The sequence below is a fragment of the Arctopsyche grandis genome, chromosome 4 (assembly GCF_051622035.1).
Source record: "Arctopsyche grandis isolate Sample6627 chromosome 4, ASM5162203v2, whole genome shotgun sequence".
NCBI classification, from domain to species: Eukaryota; Metazoa; Arthropoda; class Insecta; order Trichoptera; family Hydropsychidae; genus Arctopsyche; species Arctopsyche grandis.
In genome coordinates this window covers 30412014-30438761 of record NC_135358.1, presented here as the reverse complement: position 1 = coordinate 30438761, position 26748 = coordinate 30412014, and the positions used below count along the sequence as shown (strand labels likewise).

At 32.1% G+C, this 26748-nt stretch overlaps 1 protein-coding gene across 1 annotated transcript in view; it reads left to right on the top strand.

The window, feature by feature from the left end:
* Positions 1-1237: 1237 nt before the first annotated feature.
* Positions 1238-26748, top strand: part of Nhe2 (Na[+]/H[+] hydrogen exchanger 2) — a 62704-nt gene continuing 37193 nt past the window's right edge. Inside the window, exons 1-2 of the mRNA XM_077429739.1 lie at positions 1238-1686; positions 12336-12585. Of these exons, the coding sequence (XP_077285865.1) occupies positions 1489-1686; positions 12336-12585 (448 nt within the window). The 5' untranslated portion in view covers positions 1238-1488. The remainder of the gene's footprint in view (positions 1687-12335; positions 12586-26748) is intronic.

Sequence of the window (26748 nt, the reverse complement as noted above, 5' to 3'; positions counted from 1 at the left end):
CATAGATGTGCCATAGCTTCTTTAACTACTACGAATTTAATAGTCAGATCCTACGAGAGATTCTGGACAATTCGAACAATCTATGTACATATGTACATGTGTACATGTGTACATGTATGTACATGTATTTATCCAATATGCAAATCAATAGTTAACTATTTTTAAATGTAATGCATAGACTGGACAACTATAATATTTAAATATTCTACATATGAGCCGTTATTTTTGAATATGTGGCATAATCTGTGGAAACCAATAATTTAACTGTGTTTATTGTAAGAATTTTTAATATCGTGTGTTTATTTGTAATTCTTGTATTTTTGTTCTTAATCTGTGTAGTGTACTCGTCGCTTTGGAACGATCTGTATGACGAGTGTGTAAGGTTTACTGAAAAAATAAAATAAAATAAATAAGTCCACTTATCTTCATCTCGAAAAATATTTCGCAAATTATCAAATATAATGTTTTGCGTTTAGTAATATTGGAAAATATTGATGGCATGTAATAAGTTTATTCTGCTTTTCCGAGATTCTGGACATATCGAATTAAAAAAATTGATAACAATTTGTGTTTTTAAAACTGAAAATTGGACTTCTGCTACTTTAAATATAAAGGCTCATATATTGTTTGTTTATCAGCCAAATTTAGCATAGTATTTTGACTTACATAGATCGTAGATTACATAGAATCATCTGGAAAAGTTTTGGTTTTCTTTTACATTTGACTCGAAGATATTTTTTGCTAAATTTTATCCACCCGAGCAACGCCGGGCACTGCCAGCAATTTAATCCAGTAAATACTAAAGCTATTCAAAACGCCAATGAATAACATTAGATTATCGACTGTTTGCTTTTGATTTTCTCTCTTATCTTTTCTCGAGACCATTTTTCTTTCAATGCAGTATTATCTTAAAGCTTTCAGCTTTCTTTTGCGTGTCTTATCCCCTTTTGTCTCCAATTTTGTTTTTACTATTTTCTCTGCATCACAAAGTCTCTAATACAGATCATTTTAATATTGTTTCAGGTTCAAATGAATGCGAATGCCTCCAGCGCCACAGACGTATCCATATATTACGAATGGAGTTATAGAAAAAATATATAGTTCTATTAAATAGTGCCTAAAAAAGTTTTAATAGTAAAATTTTTTATTATTTATATTTTTTAAAAACATAGATAAATATTGTTTTTCGAACGCACACCCAACACTCACACACACATACACACGAACACACTAGTCGGACAATAAGCGTTACACTTGACGTAAACTTGACGTTGTTGTGATAGGCATAGATATCAATTTGTTATATAGTTTTTTAAATAAATAAATATGCAAACGGTGAATGTGATAATGAGTCAATAATAAAATATTCGTATAGGTGTTTTCCGTTTAAAAATACATTTAGTTAAATATAAAGAGTTGGATACGCCGAGAGGTGGTAGGTAGGTGGTAGCCAAGCTGGCCGCTCGACGACGGTGACAGTGCGTTCTGATGGACTTTTTCGGGACAATGGCGCCGTGTGCTAGAGCTCCGGGGGCAAGTTGTCCGAGCCTCGAGCACGGTGTCAACCTATCCAGAAGGGCGTGCAGGGGGCCGAGCATCACGCCGCGAAAGCTCGGCGCGCTGGTCTTCCTGCTCATCATCTACACATGCTCGGCAGGACCGGCGTTCAGCTCTGAAATACCCAAGGTGAGATTTGCTCATATATCTAACGCGATTTAAAAAAAATGTGTGTGACGTGCGCAACAATTCCATTGATGCCTCGCGCGTACATAGTGCATGGTGGCTGCCACTTTAGTATGCGATCTACCTTTGAATCGCAGTCGACTATTTTAACTTTTCATTTGTATCGTAGCAACGACCAGTTTATTATAATTTTTGTATTTTATGGGGCCAACCTTAACTTAACCTAACTAAAATGCCCAACCGTCCGAAATTATATGCGAACCAGGCAGTATATGTCGGAGTATTTCATTAGGTAAAAGTCGAGTTAATTCAGGGCACGGCAATACTAGAGTAGTCGCAAAGAGCGACTGATGACAGGAAGGAGCGGGTCGACCGAGATTCGCTTCCGAGCCTAGAGGGTCCACCCTGTCGAGAATTTGGACTTTTACCAATACTGAGGTGGGTGGAGGATCCAAATAAAAAGCCAAAGTCGCTTCACAGCATTTATTGGGTAATTAAGGAGATCCACGCACTGCCAGAGCTCCGTCCAGAATGCCTTCATATGGCCTAAGGACCTGCTTATAAAGCGCAGGTCACTCACTGCATCTTCTGCGACGCGTTTGTTTAACTATTGTTATAGTCACGTACCAAATACGTAGTCCCACGGTCTCGGCATGCAGTCCCACGCTTTCGCGAAGTCAGTTCTGAGAACTGTAGCGGGAAGTGACCGAATGCCGTTACCGTCCACTAAGTCCATTCCATTTGTGTTTATCTTTGAGCTAATCAGGAGTTTAAAATTGGACTTTTAATTAATTATGTATCTTATAGCTTCACCATAAAACTACTAATATTGTATTGTTGCGTAGGGGTGGGTGGTGGATCCAAGTAAAAGGCCAAAAGTCGTTTCACAGCATTTATTGATGATTAAGGAGATACACGCACTGGTAGTGCTCAGTCCAGAATGACCTGATATTGTCTAAGTACCTCCTTATAAAGGACAGGTCGTTCAGGGAATCTTCGACGTCCGGTTTGTTTGCCTATTGTTATAGTCTCGTACTAGGATATGTATTACCACGACACTCAGTCTCACGCTATCGCTGTCACTTCTGAGAAGGGAGCGGTGCCATTACTAAGCCAATTCGGTGGTCATTGTTTAGCCTACTTGCACTTTGTTCGGAGGTAATCCTAGAAAACCAATTATAACGGCGGCTCTTTTTAGCATACGCTACAGTATCATTTTCAATTTTAAATATCATTTATTTGATTGATTATTATTATTCTACAAAGATTGTTATGTAATATTGTTGCGTAGGGGTGGGTGGAGGATCCAAGTAAAAGGCCAACATTCGTATCACAGCATTTATTGATGATTAAGGAGATACACGCACTGTCAGTGCTAAGTCCAGAATGACCTGATATCGCCTACATAAGTATCGCCTTATAAGGGATAGATCTCTCAGGACATCTTCGACGTCTAATTTGTTATTGTTATTGTCTAAGTGCAATCATTGTTTAGCTTTCATGCACTTAGCTTGTCGCTAATCCTTAAAACCACTTACACCGGTCACACGGTCTCTCAGGACGCTACCCGGCCTAATCCGATCGCAATTACTCGGCGGCTCTTTTTAGTATACGTAACATTATTATTATATTTGATATTTAAGTACTTTGAGTGCTATGGAATAAAACCATCCGCGAAAAAACCAAACTATTAACTGTCTCAATTTCTTTTGTATTTTAATTTCTACTAATGTTGTATCTGCTTATATTTCAATGGGTGATTTTGTAATGGAATTGGCACTTATTTTTTAAATCAAAGTTAAATCCATAGACTGAGAGAATCGACCCAAAATGGTATCGCAAAAACCGTGTCGCGGTCAAACTGCCAATTAAACTGCACGATGTTTGAAGTTCAACCTTGCGAACCTTGCCCATACTATTATATATGTATATACATATATGTAGATATATACAATATATATATACTACACTCGTATTTTCCATTACTCTAGACTATTGCCCCAGGGCGCCCGCGAGACCCAGTCCAAATGTGGGTCAGACACTTGGAGTCCTCACATAACGAATGATCGATATACATATATGTATGTAGCTATTAAGTCAAGGTTAAATAAGACTTCAGGGATTGATTTTTTCGCCTTTTTCGGTTGCGATGCTTCGCTGAAAAATTCAAAAGAAAATCGATGGTGGAAAATGGGAGCGTAATTTTCCGACGCACGCAAGATAACACTTATCGTACCAAAAATACATACGTATGCTGAGTGATAAATGAGTTAATATAACTATGTGCTTCGTAGTATTTTAATATCACTTATCTGGATTGCGAAATATTCAATTTGCTAAAAATATGTACATTGAAATGTACGTCTTTTTTTAATTTAAAATTGTTGAAATAATTTTGTTGGTTCGAGTTGAGTAACGTCGTATACTGATTAGGGATTTCAATACCGGTATACCGGTAAATCGCCAAAATGTCGCCATCGGTAAACATCGGTAAATTTATCAGTAGTTACCGGAAACTATTTTATCGCGAACCGAGTACATATAAAGTCATATAATTGTATAATATTACATTAAAAATTTATGCAAATCGCTTATTGTGGATTAAATTTGTTTATTTTTGGTATTAAATCTGGAAATTTCAAATTGATACATTCTCTGACAACAGAGAACAACCAAATCAAAATAAATGCGATCAGATGGTTGTTTCAATTATGATCCAAATTTTGAATAAATAAATTTATTGGTTAAAAATAAATGAAACATATGAATAGCCTTGTAAAAAATAAAGTTCATTTATTTTTACAAATTCATTTGATTGTATTTATATGACGCTATTCATCTGATATTTATTTTTAATTATTTACGATTCAATATAGGTTAATTTTTTTAGGAATAGTTACCACATACAGTTTTGTTACCACATCCACGATTTTTTTTTCATTTACCGGTAAACGGTATGTAAAATAATTTACCGTTTACCGGTTTAAGATATGTGACGGAAAACTGCAATCCCTAATACTGAGGCCGAACATTTTGATAGTTTATTATTATTTTAGCTTCAGTTTTATTACTACCATCAACCGTACGCCATTGGAATACAGATCGTATCATTAAGTTCATAGCATTTACAAGTGTCGAATTAAAGACCGAATTTTATAATAAAGATCGCTTTAAAAGTTAATTAAAATGAGGAAACGTTCCGAGTTAACGAACAGCAAATATTTCCTATTTGAATCTGCTCATTTTTAAATTAAAACCTAGTATTTCATTTAAATATTCTAGTATATGATATAAAAAAAATTTAATTTCAATTCTGATACAATATTACCGCAGCGTTTCAATTAATGTTTTAATCATTTTTTTCAAATTATATACTAAAGTTGTACTATCGGTATTTGGGTCATACTGTAATCAGCATACTCTATTCTCTATAAAATATTATTTAAAATAAAAATCGTGATAACACACGATGATACGATGATGCTGTACCTTAAAAGGCGGTCGAGGCCATTTCTTTCACCTAATAAAGCACTGTTATATTATAATGTTATTATCACCGTCGTAAGGTGAATATGGCAATGCTTAATTCGAATTAGTTTCGTATTGAAACAACACACACGTGATTTTATATAATAATGCGTAAACAATGTCAGGTACATTCGGTTTTATTGCACGCGTAACTTCACATATGTAGATACATTTTATGGCAGTTCGAGTGTGCGAAATGAGAAAAAAAGTTGTTTAGAGGTCGATACAGACTCACCTGTTCATATCGAGCTGGAACTAGGGTAAATTGGTAATATATATTATGTGTACTGTTGTATAATATGCACATGACATGTGCGGACACAGAAGGTTATAAATTATAACACTTCTAGCAGTTTTATACGAGATGTTAAAAAGCAAAAAGAAAATTTAGACGTTTTATGTAGTGTGTAATAAAAAATGTACATAAAAAGAGTATAATCATAGACTGGTGTTGAATCTTAAATAGTGGTTTTCCGGTTGTTTTCTTAGTTGCAAGATTGTTTCTATTCGAAAACTTAGTATTGTGATGTATCAATGAAAGGGATAGTTTCATACGATATTTGAATTTTAGATAGCGATTGATCTGTATTTAATTGTAATAAATTTAATAAACCAAAGAATAGATAAAGAGCTAGTAGATTAGTGTTTTATGTTTAACGTTCAGTATTTGAAATTAACGGTCGGTTTATTTTGATAGTTGGTTCACAATATATAATAATAAGAACTTACTAGTGGGTATGAGCGATAAAACGTCGCAATAAATTGTCCAAATAAATTTGCATCGTATGAATTCAACCCGTTACGCAATTATTCAGCTAACAAATTATATAAACTACTGCTCTAGAGTCTTAAAAGTTGATATAACAACGACAAAATCATTTATTATATAATCTAACAAGGAAAAATGTATTGAATGTTAAAAGAAACACTGTTTCCGATCGCGGAATGCTTATCGATATTTATAAAATGGAATGAAAATGTGATTTATCAGAATTTATGTTCATTACAGTACTTTATTCAATCTATCGTTATATGGAAAGATAAAATATACTTTACTAAAGTGAAAAAATATATAATTTGGGAGACGCTGAGTACATCAACTTATACCTACATATAAACAAAGTAAAGTAAATCTAGAATTCCTCTATTATAGGTATCTAAATTTGTAGGTATCTAAAATGTATAGGCCTTAAAATGAAGCACAATTGTTAAAGCTATGGAAAAATGAAAAATATACATATAAAATCATTCATTTTTTGTACATAAATATCTAGTGCTTCATATTGTATACGAATAAAGTATAAAATAAACATTCAATTTAAGTAAAACACAATTCATACGATACACTCATCGATAACCGCGAAATATTAATAATGATAATATGTTGTCGGTATCTGCGATACTTTATCTATATATTAATTACCAAAAATAACATGAAGTCGTGTATTATTGAATGAGGATATACTGTTATTATGTGCCCAAAAATTGAAGATAAAAGCTCAATCAAAACGACAGATAACGTAAACATGCATATATGCCTTTATTCTTTTATTATATACAAAGTTTTTTTAAATGTCAACCTTTTGACATTTCAGCAATCGATTTGGTTATTTAAAAAAATCAATATTCATACGCTGATTAACATAAACGTCGCTGAACATTAAAAATATAATATCGCCAGGATCTGTATATTATTATAATATTTCTGCGGTATATTAAAGGAAGCCCTTCGATGCGGTACGGAATTAGAGAAATGCTTTTCGTCCGCGAAACGACGTCACTAACCTTTAAGATTTCCCGGGACGGAGGAAAATAGCCGAAAATTTCCCCGAAGTGTGTCGGACCCTTTAAAAGGGGTCCTATAATGGAATTCGTAGAAAAGACGCGGGCCTTTACCTTTTATGAAATTCGAATTCGAAGGCTTTTCTGCGTCGTATACATATATTTAAAATTAAGCTTCAGTATAATAACATTATTATAATATTGTTTTATAACTTTATCGTATATATGTATTAGTACGAAGGATCGATAGTTAAAGCACTGTGTTCGTTAGAAATTTAAACTTTGAGATTTTAAACACAGACTGATATTATTCGTATACATATTTTGAATTGATCCCTCATCACGATTTTAATATTTCAGAAGATTTGTTTATTTTGTGAATAACTCGAAAACTATTGTAACGTAAGAACATGATAGAGAGGGTATACACTGTCTAAGTGCATTCGTGGGTGAACAGTAGAGACCCCCGATTAGGCAAACGGGACTGAGTAAGTGCCCGAACAAAGGATACGCTGGGGCTCGCACAGAACAATAGACTCACCACGGTAGATCTTTACGTGCCTAGACAATAGATACATACATAGATTGAGCAAGCTATGGTGTGAAACTTGTCATAAGAAGGTACATCAGTTTATTCTGAAGTGAGCGGTGGATCCATGTGGACCTCTTGAATCGTTGAATAAATGCTGTGAAGCGACTTTGGCCTTCTTCGGCACTTTTAAATAAAATTGTAATAGCATTGTTGAATTTTTTGTTTTTTAAATTCAAAAAGTGGCGCCTATCCTTATATACGTTATCTTTTTAATATATTTTATTTTATTTTAAGCCACCGAGTGGAATGAGCCGAAGCTTTGTATGTAAATATGGCGTGTTTAACAAATATGATTTTTATAATGAGAGAATTCCGTATTATATAAATTTTACATAAAATTTTTATATAAAACTTACCATATAAATTTTTAGTCCCGGAAAAGTCCCCGATTAAGGTAATTGAGTAATTACCCACTTCATCGCCATAAGCGCACCGGTGCGCGCTCCTTCGTATTTAATCACTCAAAATTAATTTTGACATCTAAAAATATCCTGTGATTTTATTATTTTTTTTATTTCAATTAATCATGCACACTTGTCTAACAGATTGCTCCAAAGCGGCGAGTGTGCTAAACAGATTAAGAGTCGAGAAATTATATATTACATATATTAAATACATAATTATTACATACATACACATGTAAATCGAAACAGTACCTGACGTGTATGGTTAGACATTACAAACATCGTAAACAATACGATAAATAATATTTTTTACATACTTCCTTTACGTTTCACATGGCTTTCGTGTTAGTGGTCATTTTTATCTCTTATCCGATCGTTTTCATACTTTGCCATATTGCTCATTTTGGTCATCAATATACGTTAATGTATCGTCTGCCATTACGTTGGAGATAAAATATCGTATACAACGCGTTTTATTATGTAACAATACGAATTTTTACATTTGATAATCATCCACAGAGACATCTATGGAGAGAAATCTGGCGAAATCTGAAATATAACAATAACTCAAGGTTTGCATTAGACAATTGGATAGGAAAAGCCAATTTTACAGGAACCGTTTCAATGAAAATCAGAAAAATTGGCAAGTTATGATAAGAAACGGTCGACCTCGACAAACCAAGACTCGAGTGGGAATCGAACCCGTGACACCTTGCACGAAAGAATACAACACTCACCACTAGATCACGTTGCTGCTGATACTAATGAAATTGAAAAAAGTCAATATTTTTCGTTTGTTTGTGATATATTCAAGAGGTAGTGTCAAGGGTTGGCACTAAACACATATAATATGTAATATGATCGAATAGGTTTCTACAAACGCGTGGCGATTTAGTGGTTATTTTAGTATGGGTGAAGATATTATTACCGGAAATGATGGTTAACGCTTTTAAAAATTTATATTTAATAATATTTTTCATGGTGAATTTTATCTCGTAACGTTTTTAATAATGTTTCTGAAAGTGAACAATGTCAATGGGCTAAAAATGAACGTACAAACACTAAGAAATGTAATCAAGTTGAAATTCTACACCTCAATTATGTCGGGAAGATGTTGGATAGGCATTCAGCTAATAAAGGAAGAGCTTGAATGAAAGCCTTCCTGGCATATAAATTAGCTCGATTTTCCAAGATAGCGACGTAAATTGATATTTTCCCGAACGAATGAAAATCTCGCACGTACTACATAATAGCTGTGCGGAAAATGCCGATTTTCGAGAGTAAATTTTTTTCCCGCGATTTTAAATAATCATGCGTGTGCATTTGTGTCACGGCTGACGATGATGATTTTTGTGATTTTATCTCGTCAAAATTGACCCATTTTAAACGACAAATGGTGCGATTCGATCTTTTTTTTTTTGTGAGCGTCAGTCGTTCATTAGTATTTGAATTAATCGTCGAGAACAAATTGATGAAAATTCATGGGAATTTTTAATTTGTTTGCTTTATTGTAATTTTAGGTTGACGTACGCAGGTATATTATTATTTTTTGCATTTGAATTGTGCAATTGTATTCGACAATTGCACGTCGCACCGTCGCAAATTGTCTGTGTTCTGAAATTTAAATTTTGAATAAATACGTACGTGTAATTTCGATATGTGAACACAATAAGACAATAAAGCTATCATCAAGTATATTGCGTAAATTATTATCAAAATATCATTATCAATTCGGACCGATTTCTATTATACTATGTATGTGCTACTAAAGCTAGAAATCTCATTGATATTTTCTGTAAAATTAATCTAAAATTGCATCACGTGTCGATTTAACACCAATGAAAAATGCATCATTTGTATATTTTATCAAATTATAAAGCTGCCAATTACAGGAAGTTGTACTACAAATTTTAAAATGTTTTAATATATTATTAAAAAACATCTCAATACGAAAATTTCCAAATTGTTACACGATAGACTGCATTTTACATATTCAGTGGTTTTTTTTTTTTTGAGAATTTGGTAGATATCTATAATATATTACTTCATTACAATTCATGGCCTTATGACAAAGGTATCTATGTATGTACATATGTACATACATATATACATGTATGTATGTACCCGTCTTATATAATATGTGTACCCAAATAAACGTATATGTACATATCAGATGTTTTCAATTTTTTGGGCTCAGGGCTTTATCAACCTCGAAATATATATTATACAAAATTGAATGTTATATACTGAAATAATAAAAAATACTAATATACTAATAATAAAAAATAATTTACTTAAATAATAAAAAATATATTGCTGTTTCTGAGGTTCAAAGGTGTTGAAAAATGCTTTGTAATTTATTTTTAGACGGGAAATTCGATCGTGGATATGTATTGAAGGGATATTTGACCCTATTGACCTGATCTTCATCTTCACGAAAGTACTTTTCAAAGTAAACACTAACTTTGATTAATTTTAGACGACGCGTTCTCTTATTTTAAATCAGTTTTATTCTAAAATCTATAAGTAATAATTTTTCTTATACGTATTTATGTACAGCTTAGTCTTTCAGAGAGCTTGTATTATAGTTTTTATATGGAAAATTTTTACATAAAGGATCTAAGCCCGATTTTTTGATAATTATACTATCTGCATATGCATAAATATGTATATACATATATGTGTATGTTTATTCATATAATATTTATAAAGCTGGTTTCTGTCAATAAAAGATATATGTAAGTTTGGTTTTATACAATTAAAATTAAAATTATTCACAAAGCTATTGTGTATGATTAGTAAACAATTGATTCTCTATGCTTAGTTTAACTATGCAAAACTGCATGGTCGATAAATGCAAAGAACCAAATTTAATTCAAATTCAATTCAAAAAAATTTGAAATGAATATTTTTTTTATAGAAACAAAGTTATAACCATTTGTTTATTAGTTAAATTTATTTTCTTTAGCATTTGCTCAATTTTTGGTTACAATAAAATGCGAATTCTCGGCTCATTGACCCTCGGAACGTTTCCTCAATAGATTTTCAAAATTTCAAAAAAAGGTCACACTGACTTTGAGATTGATATTATAAATTTTGTATAACGTTTACTTTTTTGTTACAAGGGTTTTTTATGTTTCACTTATCTAATGGTTCAGGCCAGAGAAATGTTATACTAATAGAATCGCCCTTTCGAACAAATTTTTGTTTCAATAACAAGCGTCCGTTTCCGTAACTACGCAATATAGAATCAGGGTCATCACATATTACTACAGAATTAAATTCCTTTTCGATAATTATATATACGTTAGATAGATTTATTTACAATTTATTTATTTATTTATTAAGGGATATGTATTTGTCTGCCCTTGGGAACTCTTAAATTAACGTGTAATGTATAGTTTCAACAAAAATATATATAATATAAAACTAACGATGTTTTTATTAATTAAACATAAATAATTGGATATTAATATAATTGATTATTCGGCGCCACCAAGAAAAATGTTTTTACATTTATTTAAAAATATTTTTTACATTTCTCTTGTGCCACCCCTGAAATATTATGTAGAATTCCGGCGATCGCCATGACACTTTTAAAAACTGTCAAACTACGATGTTAATTGAATAATATGTTACTTAAATGATCAATTTACGTATAAAAATGTATCTCATGTTGTTTATTGTATGTTTTTGATTGTATTGTGCAATTTTTAACGATGCACTTGCCCATTGCCCTTATCCAGAGAAGTTTTTATCGGACATACGTCGAGCACCAAGCATCAAATACGACTGATGCTAAAATTATTTAGGAATGTCTGTGGACAATCGTCACTTGACAACAATATAACGCCTAAAGCCACTTCTATTATTATAACATTTCTCTGATCTGAAATGGAAAGTTACAGGATACCTTTAATTTTTCGAAAAACAATTTCTTTCTATTATTTTTCTCTAAATCATCAGTATGATACCTCTGCATGTAATTTGTTTAATAAAAATTGCTCCTTTCCAAAACAAAGCCAAGAAACAGACGGCATGTTGAGGATAGCATGATATGGACTGTGACAAAAGCTTGCCAGACACAAGCACGATAATTGCATTAAATATTTGTTCATAATTATATTCCGAAAAGTCTAATTTGAATGTACTTTCTTCGTGTTAAAACAACCACGCTTGTATAAGTGCAAACGTACCCGAAATCTGTCAAAGGCACAACCGTACCAGGTGTCTTCATAATCGATCCAAAAGATCCAAATGTGTATTATGTAGTCCCCGTTGCAAATGTAGGATCGTCCACACTTTGAGGTGACATAATCTGATTTCGGTCGATTGATTATTCACAGGCACTGGCTCTGGAACGTGGTGGGGCCGAGTTATCGAATTACGAACAGCAGACCCAGCCTAGCGATGGGGGCGCAGGCTCGGGGGCGGCGCCCCTTTCGCCCCCAACCACCACCACTGGAGCCCCCCAGAACGAGCATCCACACCATGGCCACGTCAAACGGATAGAAGTCTTCACAGTCGAATTCCAGAGGGTCGAAACTGCCTTCATCATCGGACTGTGGATCTTCTTCGCCAGTTTGGCCAAAATTGGTATGTACTATTTTTTTTTTCTTTCTTACTACTATTCTTCGGTATGCGGTTTAATTTGTTTGCGAGCCACAAAAATGCTGGGATTCTTACCACGAGTTAGTTATCCATTCCAGAGTGTGTTGGTGCTTAAAATTCGAATTTTCGTACATTATTCATTCATTCGTTTATAGTTTTGGACCATTATAGCATTACAGGAAGAACCTAATGCGCCACAATGGCCTACATTTGAAAAAGAGAAGAACACAAAAATAAAATACAATACTAAGCATAAAATAAAAAGAAAAAAAGCATGAGATAAATAATACATAATAAAAATGAAGATGAGGTGAAAAAAATCAAATAAAAGAATAAATAAAAATCTCAAATCCTATTCTTAGTTTCAAATTGAATATAAAGTGAGACAAAAACTTATGGTCTTAAAATGAAAGAGTCTGTCTTTATAGGTTGTCGACAATCTAATAAGACCAGCCTTATATGTGGTAGAGACACGTATTTTGGGCATCTATTTTTGCCAATTTTATCATTTTCATTTTGCATTTAAGCGTTTAGGGCATTAAAAATGTTCAATTTTAGCATCTATTTTTATGAAGAGTTTAATTTTAAATAATAAAAAATTTCGATGAATTTTAATAAAATTTATATACATATGTATATACAATTTAAAGACAGCACAACAAATAAAAAATAATAGAAAAATTCAGAAATGTTTTGGAATTAAAATTACAATGAAAAAAACATGAATATAAAAATACAAAGATAAAAAATATGAATATAAAAAATACCAATTAAAATTTATTAAAACAAAACATAGAGCATATTTCTACAGATTTTTTTTTTTGAGATTTGTGCGATGATCGGTAGCAATTATATTGTATTTATTAAAATACCTTTCAGAATCCACACTATTGATGGTGCACCAAATAGATTTTAGAGCTGCACAACCAAACTCTTCATATTTAATTTTTGTTGCCATCAAAAGTAGCAATATATCCGGCGTGGATTCTATTTTTATATTCTCTATTAATTGTCTAAAAAAGTGCTGATATCTTTCCAAACATTGAGCCTCTGTTAATACATTAAACAATGGCAGGTTTCTAAAAAACAAAACTGTTTCTTTAACATTAATATTAAATTTTGTACCTGCCACAGATGGATCGAATAGTTTACTCAATGTTTGGAGGAATAGATTTGTCTCATTTAGTCTTCAGTGCGAGTATAGTTTTAAGACGCTTTTTTAAGCAGCCTTTTGGATACACAGCTTCAACTGTTTTCTTTTGTTTACAGTAGTAGACAAAAGCAGTTGCTTGGTTTCGACAGGTAAAACACCGTCTATGGTAAACTGCAAGCTCTGTTTTTTCCCCTCAATTTGTTCACATAATAAATGGGCAAAGGGATAGGAAGACCCTTCTAAATTATCTATTAATTTTATAAATTTTATGCAAATTTCACTTTTGTTTGTTATTTTATCATATATTCGCATATTTTACGAATTTAGCATCTGTTAGCATTAATTCCGAATTTTAGCATCAATTAAGCATTAATAACAAAATGCCCAAAATACGTGTCTCTACTTATAGGTTAAATGACGCAGAAAATGCTCCTGAATAGTCTCTAAACGATTTAATCGAATATAATTTCAAAATTTATAATAATTTATAGTACAAATGTACAAACTTGACCATAGGCTTCACTTTGGGGCAACTTTTAATGCCACCATGGTGAAATAATATAATTAATAATAAAAAGTGAGTTATCACATTAACGCTTTGTGATATGTTGAATATTATTTTGAGAAGCGTTTTCTCCAGAGTGCGAATTCTTGGCATGATGCTGCCCAGGAAGTTACAGTTTATCTAAATATTTGATATAAATATGATACGATCATCGCCGTACTCACTGGCTTGTTTCCATGCGTTTTTCAATGAAGAATAAATTCCGTTTTTATTTTGTTGTATGTTTTTCGTGACGTTTGGAAATATACATACATACGAATTTAAGGTCATGTGTGTGAGCTTTAGTGTAATTCTGACGTATTTTACAGCATTTTCATGGCACTTTTCCACGTTGATGCGTCGCGACGCCAACTGCAGTCTCGTTGAGGTCTCGATTTTCGTAAAGAAGGAAAATATATATATAAATGAATGTAAAATATGTATATTATTGTCCATATTATATAGGTCAAAGCTCACCTTTGCTAATCGAAATATATTTTTTTATTATATAATAATAATAGTAGCTTATTATACTGTTTCCTAGCGTGACATGATTTTTTTTTAGTAGCCAAAAAGTCAAATACGTATATCAAATATTTATTTTGAATATAAAAAGCTTGCTTTTTCGATAAAAAATAAGATAATGATCTACTAGTATAAGGATTGCTATACTTATGTATATATAACAATACTATAATAATTTTTTTAAGATATATTTTACTGAAGAAAACTTTGCTTCCTGGAAATATTTTTAATCCTTTACTTTATTTATGTAAATTATATCCTTTTAATTATTTGATTTTCAAGGTAAGCTATGATATTTCCGAAAGCACTAAAAATCTCATTCTAATTCTTACAGTAATTTGTACTGTTATTTATTAAAAATGTAAGCGAATTAAATTTTGTGGTCAAAAATACACATGCAATGTATATCTATGTAAAAGAAACTAAAACATATTAAATAGGTCAAATTTCATTGACAGATTATTTACTTAACGGTTTTTTTTAGATACAATGTTGGATATATTACTTTTTCTCAAACATCAATAATTTAATAGAAAAATATATTATAGTTTCGACAAATTGTAAAAAACAAAATCGTATTGTTTTAAAACCAATTTATTTTTATGAACAAAAATATTTTTTTAGTTTCTAGTATATACATATGTAGTACATATATAATTTTAATTAAACTCTCTTTAATATAACTATAAAACTTATATCATATAAATGCATACATAAGTATTTACATACGTTTATTTATCGTTTAATTACTGTAGAAATTTTCCCAAGTAGAACTCTGAAAAGCTTTTGCAACTCGTATGTACTTTGCAAATTCAAGTAAAGTAAAGCTTCCGGCATGCGGCGAATATGCAATTTTCCGTTTTCGCTCGTGTGGAAATTCGCTTTAGAATTGTTTCCATGTATGAGCTTTAAACATTATGGCATTGTCATTGAAATTAAGTCGAAATCTTTATTATTAAAATACCGGTGAATAATGAATGAAGGTCGCCAATTAAAGTAACCTTCGACTACGCTATCGGCCTTGGTCTAATCACCTCTACCCTGCGAACTTTTGGGTATGTATACCTGTCGGAAAAACCAGTGGAACGTTTATATTATATAAAATGGGTTAGTTCAATTTACATATCGTGTGTAATGTGAAAATACCTCGTGACAACTGAGATTAGCGTCAAGTGATAGCGCTTTAGATACTTGACGTAGCCTTTTAAAATTAAACCCACTCTGAATAGGAATTATTTATTAATACATTTAATGTAGACAGGGTATCCAGCACATAAATAGTGTACATTTTAAATTATAAGCCTCCACTGTGGAGGTGGAAATTGTTCTGGTGGATTAATAGCTTTCATAATGTTGGGCCTCGTCAGCTATAAATGGATAGCTGAAAAGTCTTAACACATAATATATGTAAGTATATTAATGAATTTTTCAATATAAATGAATCTCAAATTTGTGTAATTTATTTCGATCCATCTACATACAGCACATTCGATTCGATTTGATGTATCAAATTAAGATTCTGATAATATTTTCCAAATATTTCAAGACTTACTATTCGATATTTGAATAATTCAAATGTTTGGTAGCTTTATCGGATAAATGCTTACACTGTTTGACACGAAAAATGGTTCAGAGACGGGATATTAAATAAAATTTCACTTAGAAAAATCATATTACGACTATTGTTGTGGATTAATAACAAAAATTCGTTTATTTTATTGAGGTTTTTTTTTAATAATTTTTAATTTAATAATTTTTGTTATTAATCCACAAGAATAGTCGAAATATAATTTTTCTAAGTGGAATTTTATTTAATTCTCATATAAAGACAATTTAATATATTATCCCTATTAATTCAATTTAGATTTGTGTAAATACGAGTAAATACTAGTACGAGCTTTTAGCTCGGAATTTTACTGATTTAAAATTCAGCACACTTCTGATTAACCCTTTTAAACAAAAAAAAAATAGTGTGGTCAGAACACTATCCTAATAAATATGTTTCAATAGAAAAAACTCAATATAAAGTAGTATTAACGGTGGGAAAAAATCCCAAGTGAAAATACGTACTTTTGACTTTTGATTTGAACTGGACGACTACTTAAAGAGATTTGAATACTGAAAAGCACCAAAAATGAAAGATAAAATACCCGACTATAGATTCCAATATTCATTTTGAACATAAAATTGACATATTTTGAGACATCGACTGAATAACACCAAGATATAGAAAAATCGCGCGATTTAAAAAACACATATCTCCGAATCTCGAGCCAATAAACATTTTTTATTACCAGATTCGTATTTACTGGGTATAGATCTATAAGAAAAGTCATATCTCGTCGTTATTTGTCAAACATTGTTATTTATCAGTTCAAATGTCAGCCGAAATCGGAAAATTTGTTCGATTTTCTTGATAATTATTTCCAAACTCGAATAACTTCTTGAAGTCAATAAATGTATTATATAAATATATATGTATGTATATATTATATACGTATACGAGCCGTTATATTTGAAAGTCGCATAAGCCTGATATTCTTCATTTCGAGAAATATTAAATATAATGTTTTGCGTTTAACAATATTTATAATACTGGTGGCCTGTAATACGTTTATTCTGCCTTTCCAAAATCCTGGATATATCGAATTAAAATAAGCGATAACAATTTGTGAATTAAGTCAAACGGAAGTAGTGTTTTTGGAATTGAAAATTGGACATAAGCCACTTCAAATATAATGGCTCGTATTATTAAACGAGCTCATTAACGATGTTGCCAAAATTATTCATCTCTTCCCCTCCCCCGATTTCTGGCCAAAAAATCAATAAAATGGGTTTAAAATTTCGGAAAATACATTTAGATGAAATTAGCCAATTCATTTGGTTGTTACCAAAGTCTATAAATGAAACCTACATACATATATATCAATTCGAACAAATTACATTTATTCTAATGAAGCTTGTACTATCTTGTCTCATCATCGGAGACAGAATTTTGAAATTAAATAATAATTTGTTTTTAAATATTGAATAAACAAGGAAACCGTTTATAGCGCTGCAGAAATAAATATTTTTCAAAAAACATAGCAACATTAATTTGACAATTTGGTCCAAAAAAGTCATAAAAATGATTAAAAACTGAATATTCTGGTCGTATGAATTCCATGGATAAATATTTCTTTTTAATGTACCGATGAATATGAACCTAATATTTACATATGTATGTACGTGTTACAGTACGAGTGTAAAGCTCGAATCAGTATACACTGACTAGTAAGTATATGCATCATCAAAACCAACCAGTGACAGTATACACGGAAGAAAGAATGAACACGTTTTCTAGTAAATGCATACACTAGCTATCCGTACGCAGTAAATGTTTACGAAAGGAATAACAAGTTAACATTTTTATATAGTCGGTCTATGACGGATTAAACTAAAAACTGAAAGAATGCGAAATTATATCGAATTACACATCGATCGTAGATATCACATTTTGATCAGTAAAAAAAAACATTTGGTAGGTAAAAATAATGTATTGATCAGTGAATATAATAAATGATCAGTTTGTATTGATCAGTTGCTATGCGATCAGTTATTAAATATGTAGAATGATAAGTTTTTAAATAATATGAGCAGTAATTAAACCAAAATGATCAGTATATAAAACTAAATGATAAGATTTTAAAATAAATGATGAATTATTAAATGAAACGATCAGTTTTACGCATTCTGACATGTGAAGTAGAATGCGTAAACCCCCTCTCCGTTTTTAACCCCCTCGGTCCAGTTTCATTTCAGTCTCACTGTCTCGCGTGTCCGTTAAATTAATAAATACCAACCCTAACAAGCTAATCTTAAATGAATAGGGCCAACCCTAACTTAACCTAACCTAACCTGACCCTTAAATAAATAAGTGTTGGCTGCTAAGATCTAAGATGGGCGATGCGCTATCATCCAACTGTCAAAAATTATAATTTATTTGGTTTTATTTATCATTTATATTATTTATCCGATCACTTGTTTAATTAATTACTAATCGAAAAATGAATATTTACCGATCATTTATATTATTTAACTGATTAATTATTTAATAAATTACTGATCATTTTTGTTATTTCTAACCCACCAAATGATTAGTTCCTGTTATTTTATACATGAAATCTTATACACATGTGTATACGTATGTATGCACATTCATTTGAATAAAGTAAACGTTGAATTAGTGATAATACAATTCCTACAATTTATTGAACACCCTTCAAAGTGTATTGTATTGTTATGTTCAGTTGCCTCCTTTATACTGATTTACATCGAATACATTTTTCTATTCTTTTGCGTTTTTTTTCTTCTTCTTCTTCTTTCGTTTTATTCTGAGAGATATACAATATTGTTTATGTGATCAGATCAATTTGCAATTCAAATCGCTGTCGGCGGACTACTTGTGTGTCGGTTGTGTTCCCATACATATTTCATAGTGCGTCCAAATCGTAACGAATCGCACGTATGAACAAACAATCCTTTGCATCCAAACGTCAGAAGCCGACAAAAGATATTCAAATTCGATTCGAGATGACTTTCAACGTCCCCCTCGACACCTATTTCACATTTCCAGGTAGTGGATGCAACTTAACATAGGAATGCTACACGCTCTCTTCTCCCCTGACATGTACCTACTCTTTTTGAAGTCTTGGTCATCGTCATCATTTTTATTTACAGCCAGTTATCATCCATTGCTGGATGAAGGCTACATCTAACCACAAATATCTAATAATCACATGATAGTATTTCTGATATGAAATTATATTGAGATGGTATTCCGAAATTAAATACTGTCAAGAAAATACACTATTTGAAGGTTTTAGACTATGTTGTTGCAAGTCTTCTTGGGCACTTTTAAGAATTTTTCTATTCTCTATTCTCTTACTAATTATCTAATATATAATTTGGAAAGAGACTTTGTATGTATGTAGGGTTTGGGGTGGTAGAATTCGTGACGTTAAATTTAATAAAAATATTAATGAATATTCAAATAAATTCAAATAAAATAAAACTATTCAAATATATTTAATATAATAAAATGATTACTATTAAATTAACCATGTTTAGTCGGTTTATATTACAAATATCGAGCGAAGCCGGGTAAAACCACTAGTATATAATACTTTAATAATATATTACTATTATATTTACCATTTTTATTTATAAATAACCTCCTTAAGGTTTTATCCAGTGCATATCTCTTGTTTGTTGACGACGTCAAATTATGCTTTTCTGGCAAAGATGTAAGAAAGCTGATATTAAAGCTGTCTTTGTTTTGAAGTCTTGGTCATCGTCAGCATTTTAATTTACAGCCATCTATCATCCATTGCTGGATGAAGGCATCTCCAATATGCTTCTATTCGTATACGTTCAGAGCAAAAATCAATCCAACCCCATACAATTATCTTATTTAATCCATCATCTCCTTTTTAATCTATTTTCAGTTCTATTTTAGGTCTAGAACTTGATTTTAATGTGCATTTATGAGCTATGGTCGTGCACATTCGCTCTAATGTCACGCATATTCCATTGGATCCGTCTTGTTGAAGGGTGTGGAATATATAGTCAATTTGGGTATCAATTTTGATCCTCAACTCACCTTTCACAACCACATGAAGACAGATAATAAAATGTTTACTATTGAATTAGCTAAGTTTAAGTGGCTTATATTATAAATACCGAGCGAAGTCGGGTGAAACCACTAGTGTATAATACTCTATAATTTAACTATTACTTTAATATTTATCATTTTTATTTATTAATAACCTCCCTAGAGTTTTATCCAATGCATCATATCTCTTGTTTTTTGACGACGTCAAATTATTCTTTTCTGTCAAGGATGAGAGCAAGCCTCTCTTCTTCAATCTGACACTAACGCTGTCTTGGAATTTAGTTCTATTTTAGGTCTAGAACTTAATATTAATAAATGTACAATCATGAGCAATAGTCGTGCACATTCGCTCTATTGTCACGGATATTTCATTAGATCCGTCTTGTTGAAGCGTGTGGAATCTATGGTCAATTTAGGTATCAATTTTGATCCTCAACTCATTTTTCACTACCACATCAAGACAGTCGCTGACGTTTCCTTTCGTCGACTCGGATTTGTCTTGATATAAGGCAGGATATTCTCCAACCCTTTGTATTCTCGCTTATTTTTCAACTCGCTTGTGAGAAGCAAGCTAGACTATACATAGATTGTGTGGAATCCGCATGAAGAAAATTACTCTGGGAATAATTATCTTGAACTTCGGAGAAACTTCTCATTAACTCGTTTTGTTCTTCAGCTTCTACGTGGTAATACGCCGTGCCCGTCGTTGCTGGAACATTTGAGACTTTATATCCTTTGTAATTATGTGCGTGGTAGACATCATCATTTGATGGTTGTACCTCCTGCTCGCACAGTTCTTTATCGAATGGCTCATATTCCAATAACTATCCAACTTCTCAATGAAAACGTTGTTGCTGAGCTTGAATGTCATATATTCCACCTCAGTGAGTGTAGGTTATCGAAGAATGTTTTAACTCATTTGTCTGGTAGCATGCACTCATCGTTATTTTCACAATTGAATGTGGTGTATGAGTGGAATATGATCTCCTCTCTTACATTTGGGCCTCGCAGGGATGTTTTGTATTTGTGGCTGATTATTTTATATTGATGCTGGCTTTAGGTTCGTGACACTCTTTCTTTGTATTTTATTATTTGATATTATCAGTAATATTCTAGAGGTGGCAGTTTACTCTCTTATTGTTTTTTTTTTTTTTTTTAGAAGTGTTATGTTCACTCAAGTGTCTGTTCCCAGTTTGTCGGCTAAATACTGGATGAAATTGTTATTTGCGTATCACGTGTTTGACAACGGGGTGTGTGTGTGTTTGCGATAAGGTACTAATACCCTTCGCGGTACAAACGAATGGTATGGGTCGTTTGTAATTGGCTGAAAACATACCCAGGGACTTTCATCGTTCATCCGAAAAGCCACGTCAAACACGTGTATGTTTGTATAATATGCATGGATGTGAAGATAATTTTGAATCATGTCGATTTTGCAAACCGAGCGGTCTCGTTTCCGGATTGATAAAGTTATAGAGTTAGAGAAGGTTTGATCGCTTTGTCTACATATATTTTATTTCAATCGAACATGTACACTCCAAAGCGACGAGTGTACTAATACAGAAACAATACAATTAATACAAGCACTTTTATACAATGCGAATTCATACAAACATCATCCACAGTGACATCTATGGAGAAATTTTTAGCAGCATTTTATTATAGACATTGGCGAACTTCAATACGCTGAATAACTTGAGATTTGCAAGAGAGATTGGAAAGGAAATGCTTATTTACATGAACCGTTTCAATGAAAATCAAAAAAATTGGCAAACTCTGAAAGAAACTGATCGACCAGGAGTCCAAACGAAGGTCTGGTCAGCAGTTACTAGTGGGGATCGAACCGTGACGACTCCACTCGAAAGCATAATATGCTAACCACTAGTCCACGCGGCTGGTTTTATATTATGAATATAATAAAATAAAATAAATATACATATGTATATGTATAATATGAAGTATGAATAGATTAAATGCTGTTTTTTGAGATAAATTTCAATTGATATATGTATGTATAGTATTATTTAATTTTTAATACATACCAGGAAAGTCTAATAGGTAATCCTAACGCACCTTCCTGGCCAGAAACATTGTACATTGGTTACTAGTATAATACAAAGTAAATACATATCAATTAACATCCACAGAAACATCTATGGCCTCATTTGTAAATTTGCAGCATTTTGTATAATTCAGCGAAATTCGAAATTGCTGAAAACTAGAGATTTTGCGAGTGCCAATTTGCTGGAACCGTTTCAATGAAAATCAGATAAATTGGCAAACTCTGATAGGAAATTATCGACCTGGAGTCACAAATCCAATATCTGGCCAGCAGAAACCAGTGGGATTTGAACCCGTGACCACTATGTTCAAAGCATTATATGTTAACCACTGGTCTATTCTGCTGGCTATTATCAATGCCTGATAGCTTTTCATCACTGTCGATCAATCCCATGACTGTAAAACTTGTTACATTGAGACACAACATTAGAAAGTGTACGTTGTAATTTTATTACTGGTGCCTCTACTTATATACATATGTATTTATTTGTATGTAAGTTTCTCCTTTTTTATTTTTCTTTAGAATTTTTTCTCTTTTAAACCGATAAATAGTCTTAGCTGATACTTTGCGTATTTAAATGCAAAGGTATGTTTTGTGACACTGTATTTTTGCCAACCGCAAGTAGTACTTTTACTCTTGAATTATTTTATAAAACCTCATAGTGTATTTAACTGAAATTTTGCGTCTATAAGATCATCAAAAATAAGTTTGATGAAAATTTTACCAACTGAAAGTCGTACTTACAAAGATTACTTTTATTTTTCCAGTGTTTCAAATGAATTTTATCTTCTCAATTAAATTATGTTATGTATTTTCTTACATCAATAACATATGTATATACTTTTACATGCATATATTTTTTCGTGTTCTATTTTAAATGTTTATTATTTACCCTAATCATCCTACGCATATTTTATTTTGATCATTAAATGTACACAGTCTGAAAATATCGCCCTGAATAATATATTATAAATTACAAGTAGCTACGTTTATTTCGTTGTTGCCGTAAATTACGTTCTAAATTGTTCTATTTTGGTAGACAATTGACGCGATTCATTCAGCATTTATATTTACACCGTGTTTCACAACGGGGAAACTTATATGAATCATCAAAAATGATTTCCAAACAATAAGTGCAAGTATATGTAACGATACTGTTCATATGATATGTAATCAGATCGACAAGACGTGGCCGACTTAATTAATCTAATCCAGTTTGAGTTCACACTTGAAATTCTTTTAAAAATCGACATTATCCAATCTGCCCTTGGGTTCCACCGTAACATAAGAGCCATTATGTATGTGATTTTTGCTTCGGTTGAAGATAGTATCGATACTCAAGAAGAGATCACCTAATGACAAATCTAAGTATTTACGGATGTAGAAATATGTATGTACGTGCACTTGTAAAAGCTTGCGCAATGTATTGTTTCGACCCAGTATCGATCATTTCAATCGGATGTTTCTGTATTGTATGATATAAATCACAACGAAACAACGACAGGAGATGTGAATGTGAATGTTCATGTGTATTTATTTCTCTTGGGATGAGGGATTGTTTCAGCGTCTTTTTTCCAGGGCTGTGAACTTGATATGCGCAAGTTTTTCGCAATGTTTTCCCGCATGAGAGGAAATGTAAAAGATCGAATGGAAATACTTTTGTTTGGAAATAAACTGTTTGATGTATCGCTTGGATGTAATGTTTATATACAATGGTATTTTATCATCGACTAGCTGAACCCGGTATGCGTTGCAATGCCAGAATAGGCCATGCAATTCCCGTTCCCGTTGCGTTCCCGTTCCCGTTTCAAGTGATGGTTGGAGTTCAAATAACGTCCCTTCAAAGCCGTGTAGTCGTCATAAGCCAACTGGTAACGTGGTTACCAACGAACACATTTCCTTGACTACACAATGGCGCTTCAAACTTTCGCGTCGGTAAAATCGTAATTACAAAAATTATTATTGAGAGGTTTTTTCCCGTTTTTTTTTACAGTAAGCTTCCCTAACATGCATACAACAAATCCTGAAAGTTCCATCGTAATCGGTTGAATGACTTAGGAGCATATACGAGACAGACAGACAAACAAACAAACATTCAATTTTATATATGTATATAGATAGTATTGATTAGGAAGGAAATGCCTGTGATTTTACTGGTTTGTTCAATTCGCCGATTTTTTTTTTTGTTGGTTTTTCATTTTAAATTTAAAATCTCTTGTTGAAAGTTTTATAGTGGACGCTTTCTTTAGTATTATTCAATCTGTACTTAAAAATGTTTTTTTTTTCAATATTATTAATGATCAGTAATTCTTTATTTTTATGTTTATATATCGATGGCTTGGTGCACAGATATTTCATGTCCATTTCTGAATTTGTGTCGAATTTTAAGTTTGCAGATGCTGGAATAATTCAGGTTTTTGCCTTTCCTAGTAATTTATGTGGTATATATAAATTTACTTGAAAGGAAAAACCTGAATAATTACAGCCTCTATAGTCTAAAAATTCATACTACCCACCATTGCAATGCAACAGTCCTCCACAGTAGTGCACGCAAAATACTACTTATATTCATACTATACAGTAGCGCACGTTCAGGCTTGTTTTGGCCGTATGCAAGGAAAAATCGGCTTACATATAAATTACAAGGCACGACGATACGGTGTAGTATTGGTTGCGTCGTATTTTCGAGTAAATACTGTCACAATAAGACGTTTCCGAAAATATTCACAAGCGCATGTGCGCTTTTTTTTATTTGGATAAACTAGTATTGATATTTCTACGGGTATTTTCGGAAAAATAATTAATATATGCATTAAAATAAAGTTATAATAACAAAAAAAAGCTGTCGCCGTAATCTTAATCATAACCGAAGTTGCAGCCGTAGTCGGAACCGAAATTGGAACCGGAATAGGAATCGGAATCGGAACCAAAACTGAAATCGGAACTGGAACTGGAACCGGAATTGAAATAAGAATCCGGAACCAAAACTGAAATAGAAATCCAGAACCGGAACTGAAATAGGAATCGGAAGCAAAATAGGAATTCGGAACCGGAACTGAAATAAGAATCATGATCCAGAACTAAAAGTCAAATCCGGAAACGGAACTGAAATACGAATCTGGAGCCGAAATTTAAATAGAACAGGAATTAGAATCGAAATCAATATTATAATAACTTTTGATAAGTCAAAAAACTTTTTTTTTGCAATCTCCATACTTGTCGATGCACTCGCACATACATACATCACGTTCGTTTTCAAATATATTTTTTTATTGTGTCGGCTACTGCTATTACTTCTACGCCATGTACATGTTACGGAACATATGAATGTGTCCATATAAATATATGTGCATAGAATGTACCAAAGAATACTTTTCGTACTGCTGTTGACGTGGAGCTGTCGATCTGTGTTGTGCCATTATGAACAGACCTTTATCCTTGCATCTATGTATCTACCAACATATTTGAATTATGTGGTTTCATTACGCAAAACAACGTCGAAATATGCGTTTCTGTATTTCATATTATTTTCTCACTCAAAATAGACTGGGCTGAATTTTTATACCAAAAGTACCGGTGACCGTTATGTTCGTTTACCATGAATACATAAGAAAAGCGGGTAGTATACATATGTATATATCAGTGGAGTGTGATAAAACTCTCTCTACCCCCTTCGTACAGCCTCACTTGATTTGCGCGAGCAGGATACAAGAGGAACAGGTTTTTCCTCCCGTATCCTGCCCGCGCAAATTAAGCAAGACTGTACGACAATAAATCAGCTGATAACTAAAAATAAAACATCGCTGTTTGATCTGTGTACATGTGTAGCTTGTATTGGTTAGAAAGTTTGTTATGAAGGAATAAACAATGAAATTTGATGTTATGAGTTGCTGCCGGCAATATGTATACTCACTTATGCCGGGAACGTTTAGAATAGCTTATTAATACTAATATTGCTTTAATGATAAAATTGAAGTTGTAATCATATTAACAATGAAATTGCAATGTAATCCATTAAGTTAAGAATAGTTTATCAATGTATGATTGTCCATAAATGAGTTTATGTATTTACAGAAATGAACTTTTCAATCATCAGATAAATTAAATCAGCTGATAACTAAAAATAAAACTATCACTGTTTGATCTGTGTACATGTGTAGCTTGTATTGGTTAGAAAGTTTGTTTTGGAGAAATAAACAATGCAATTTGAG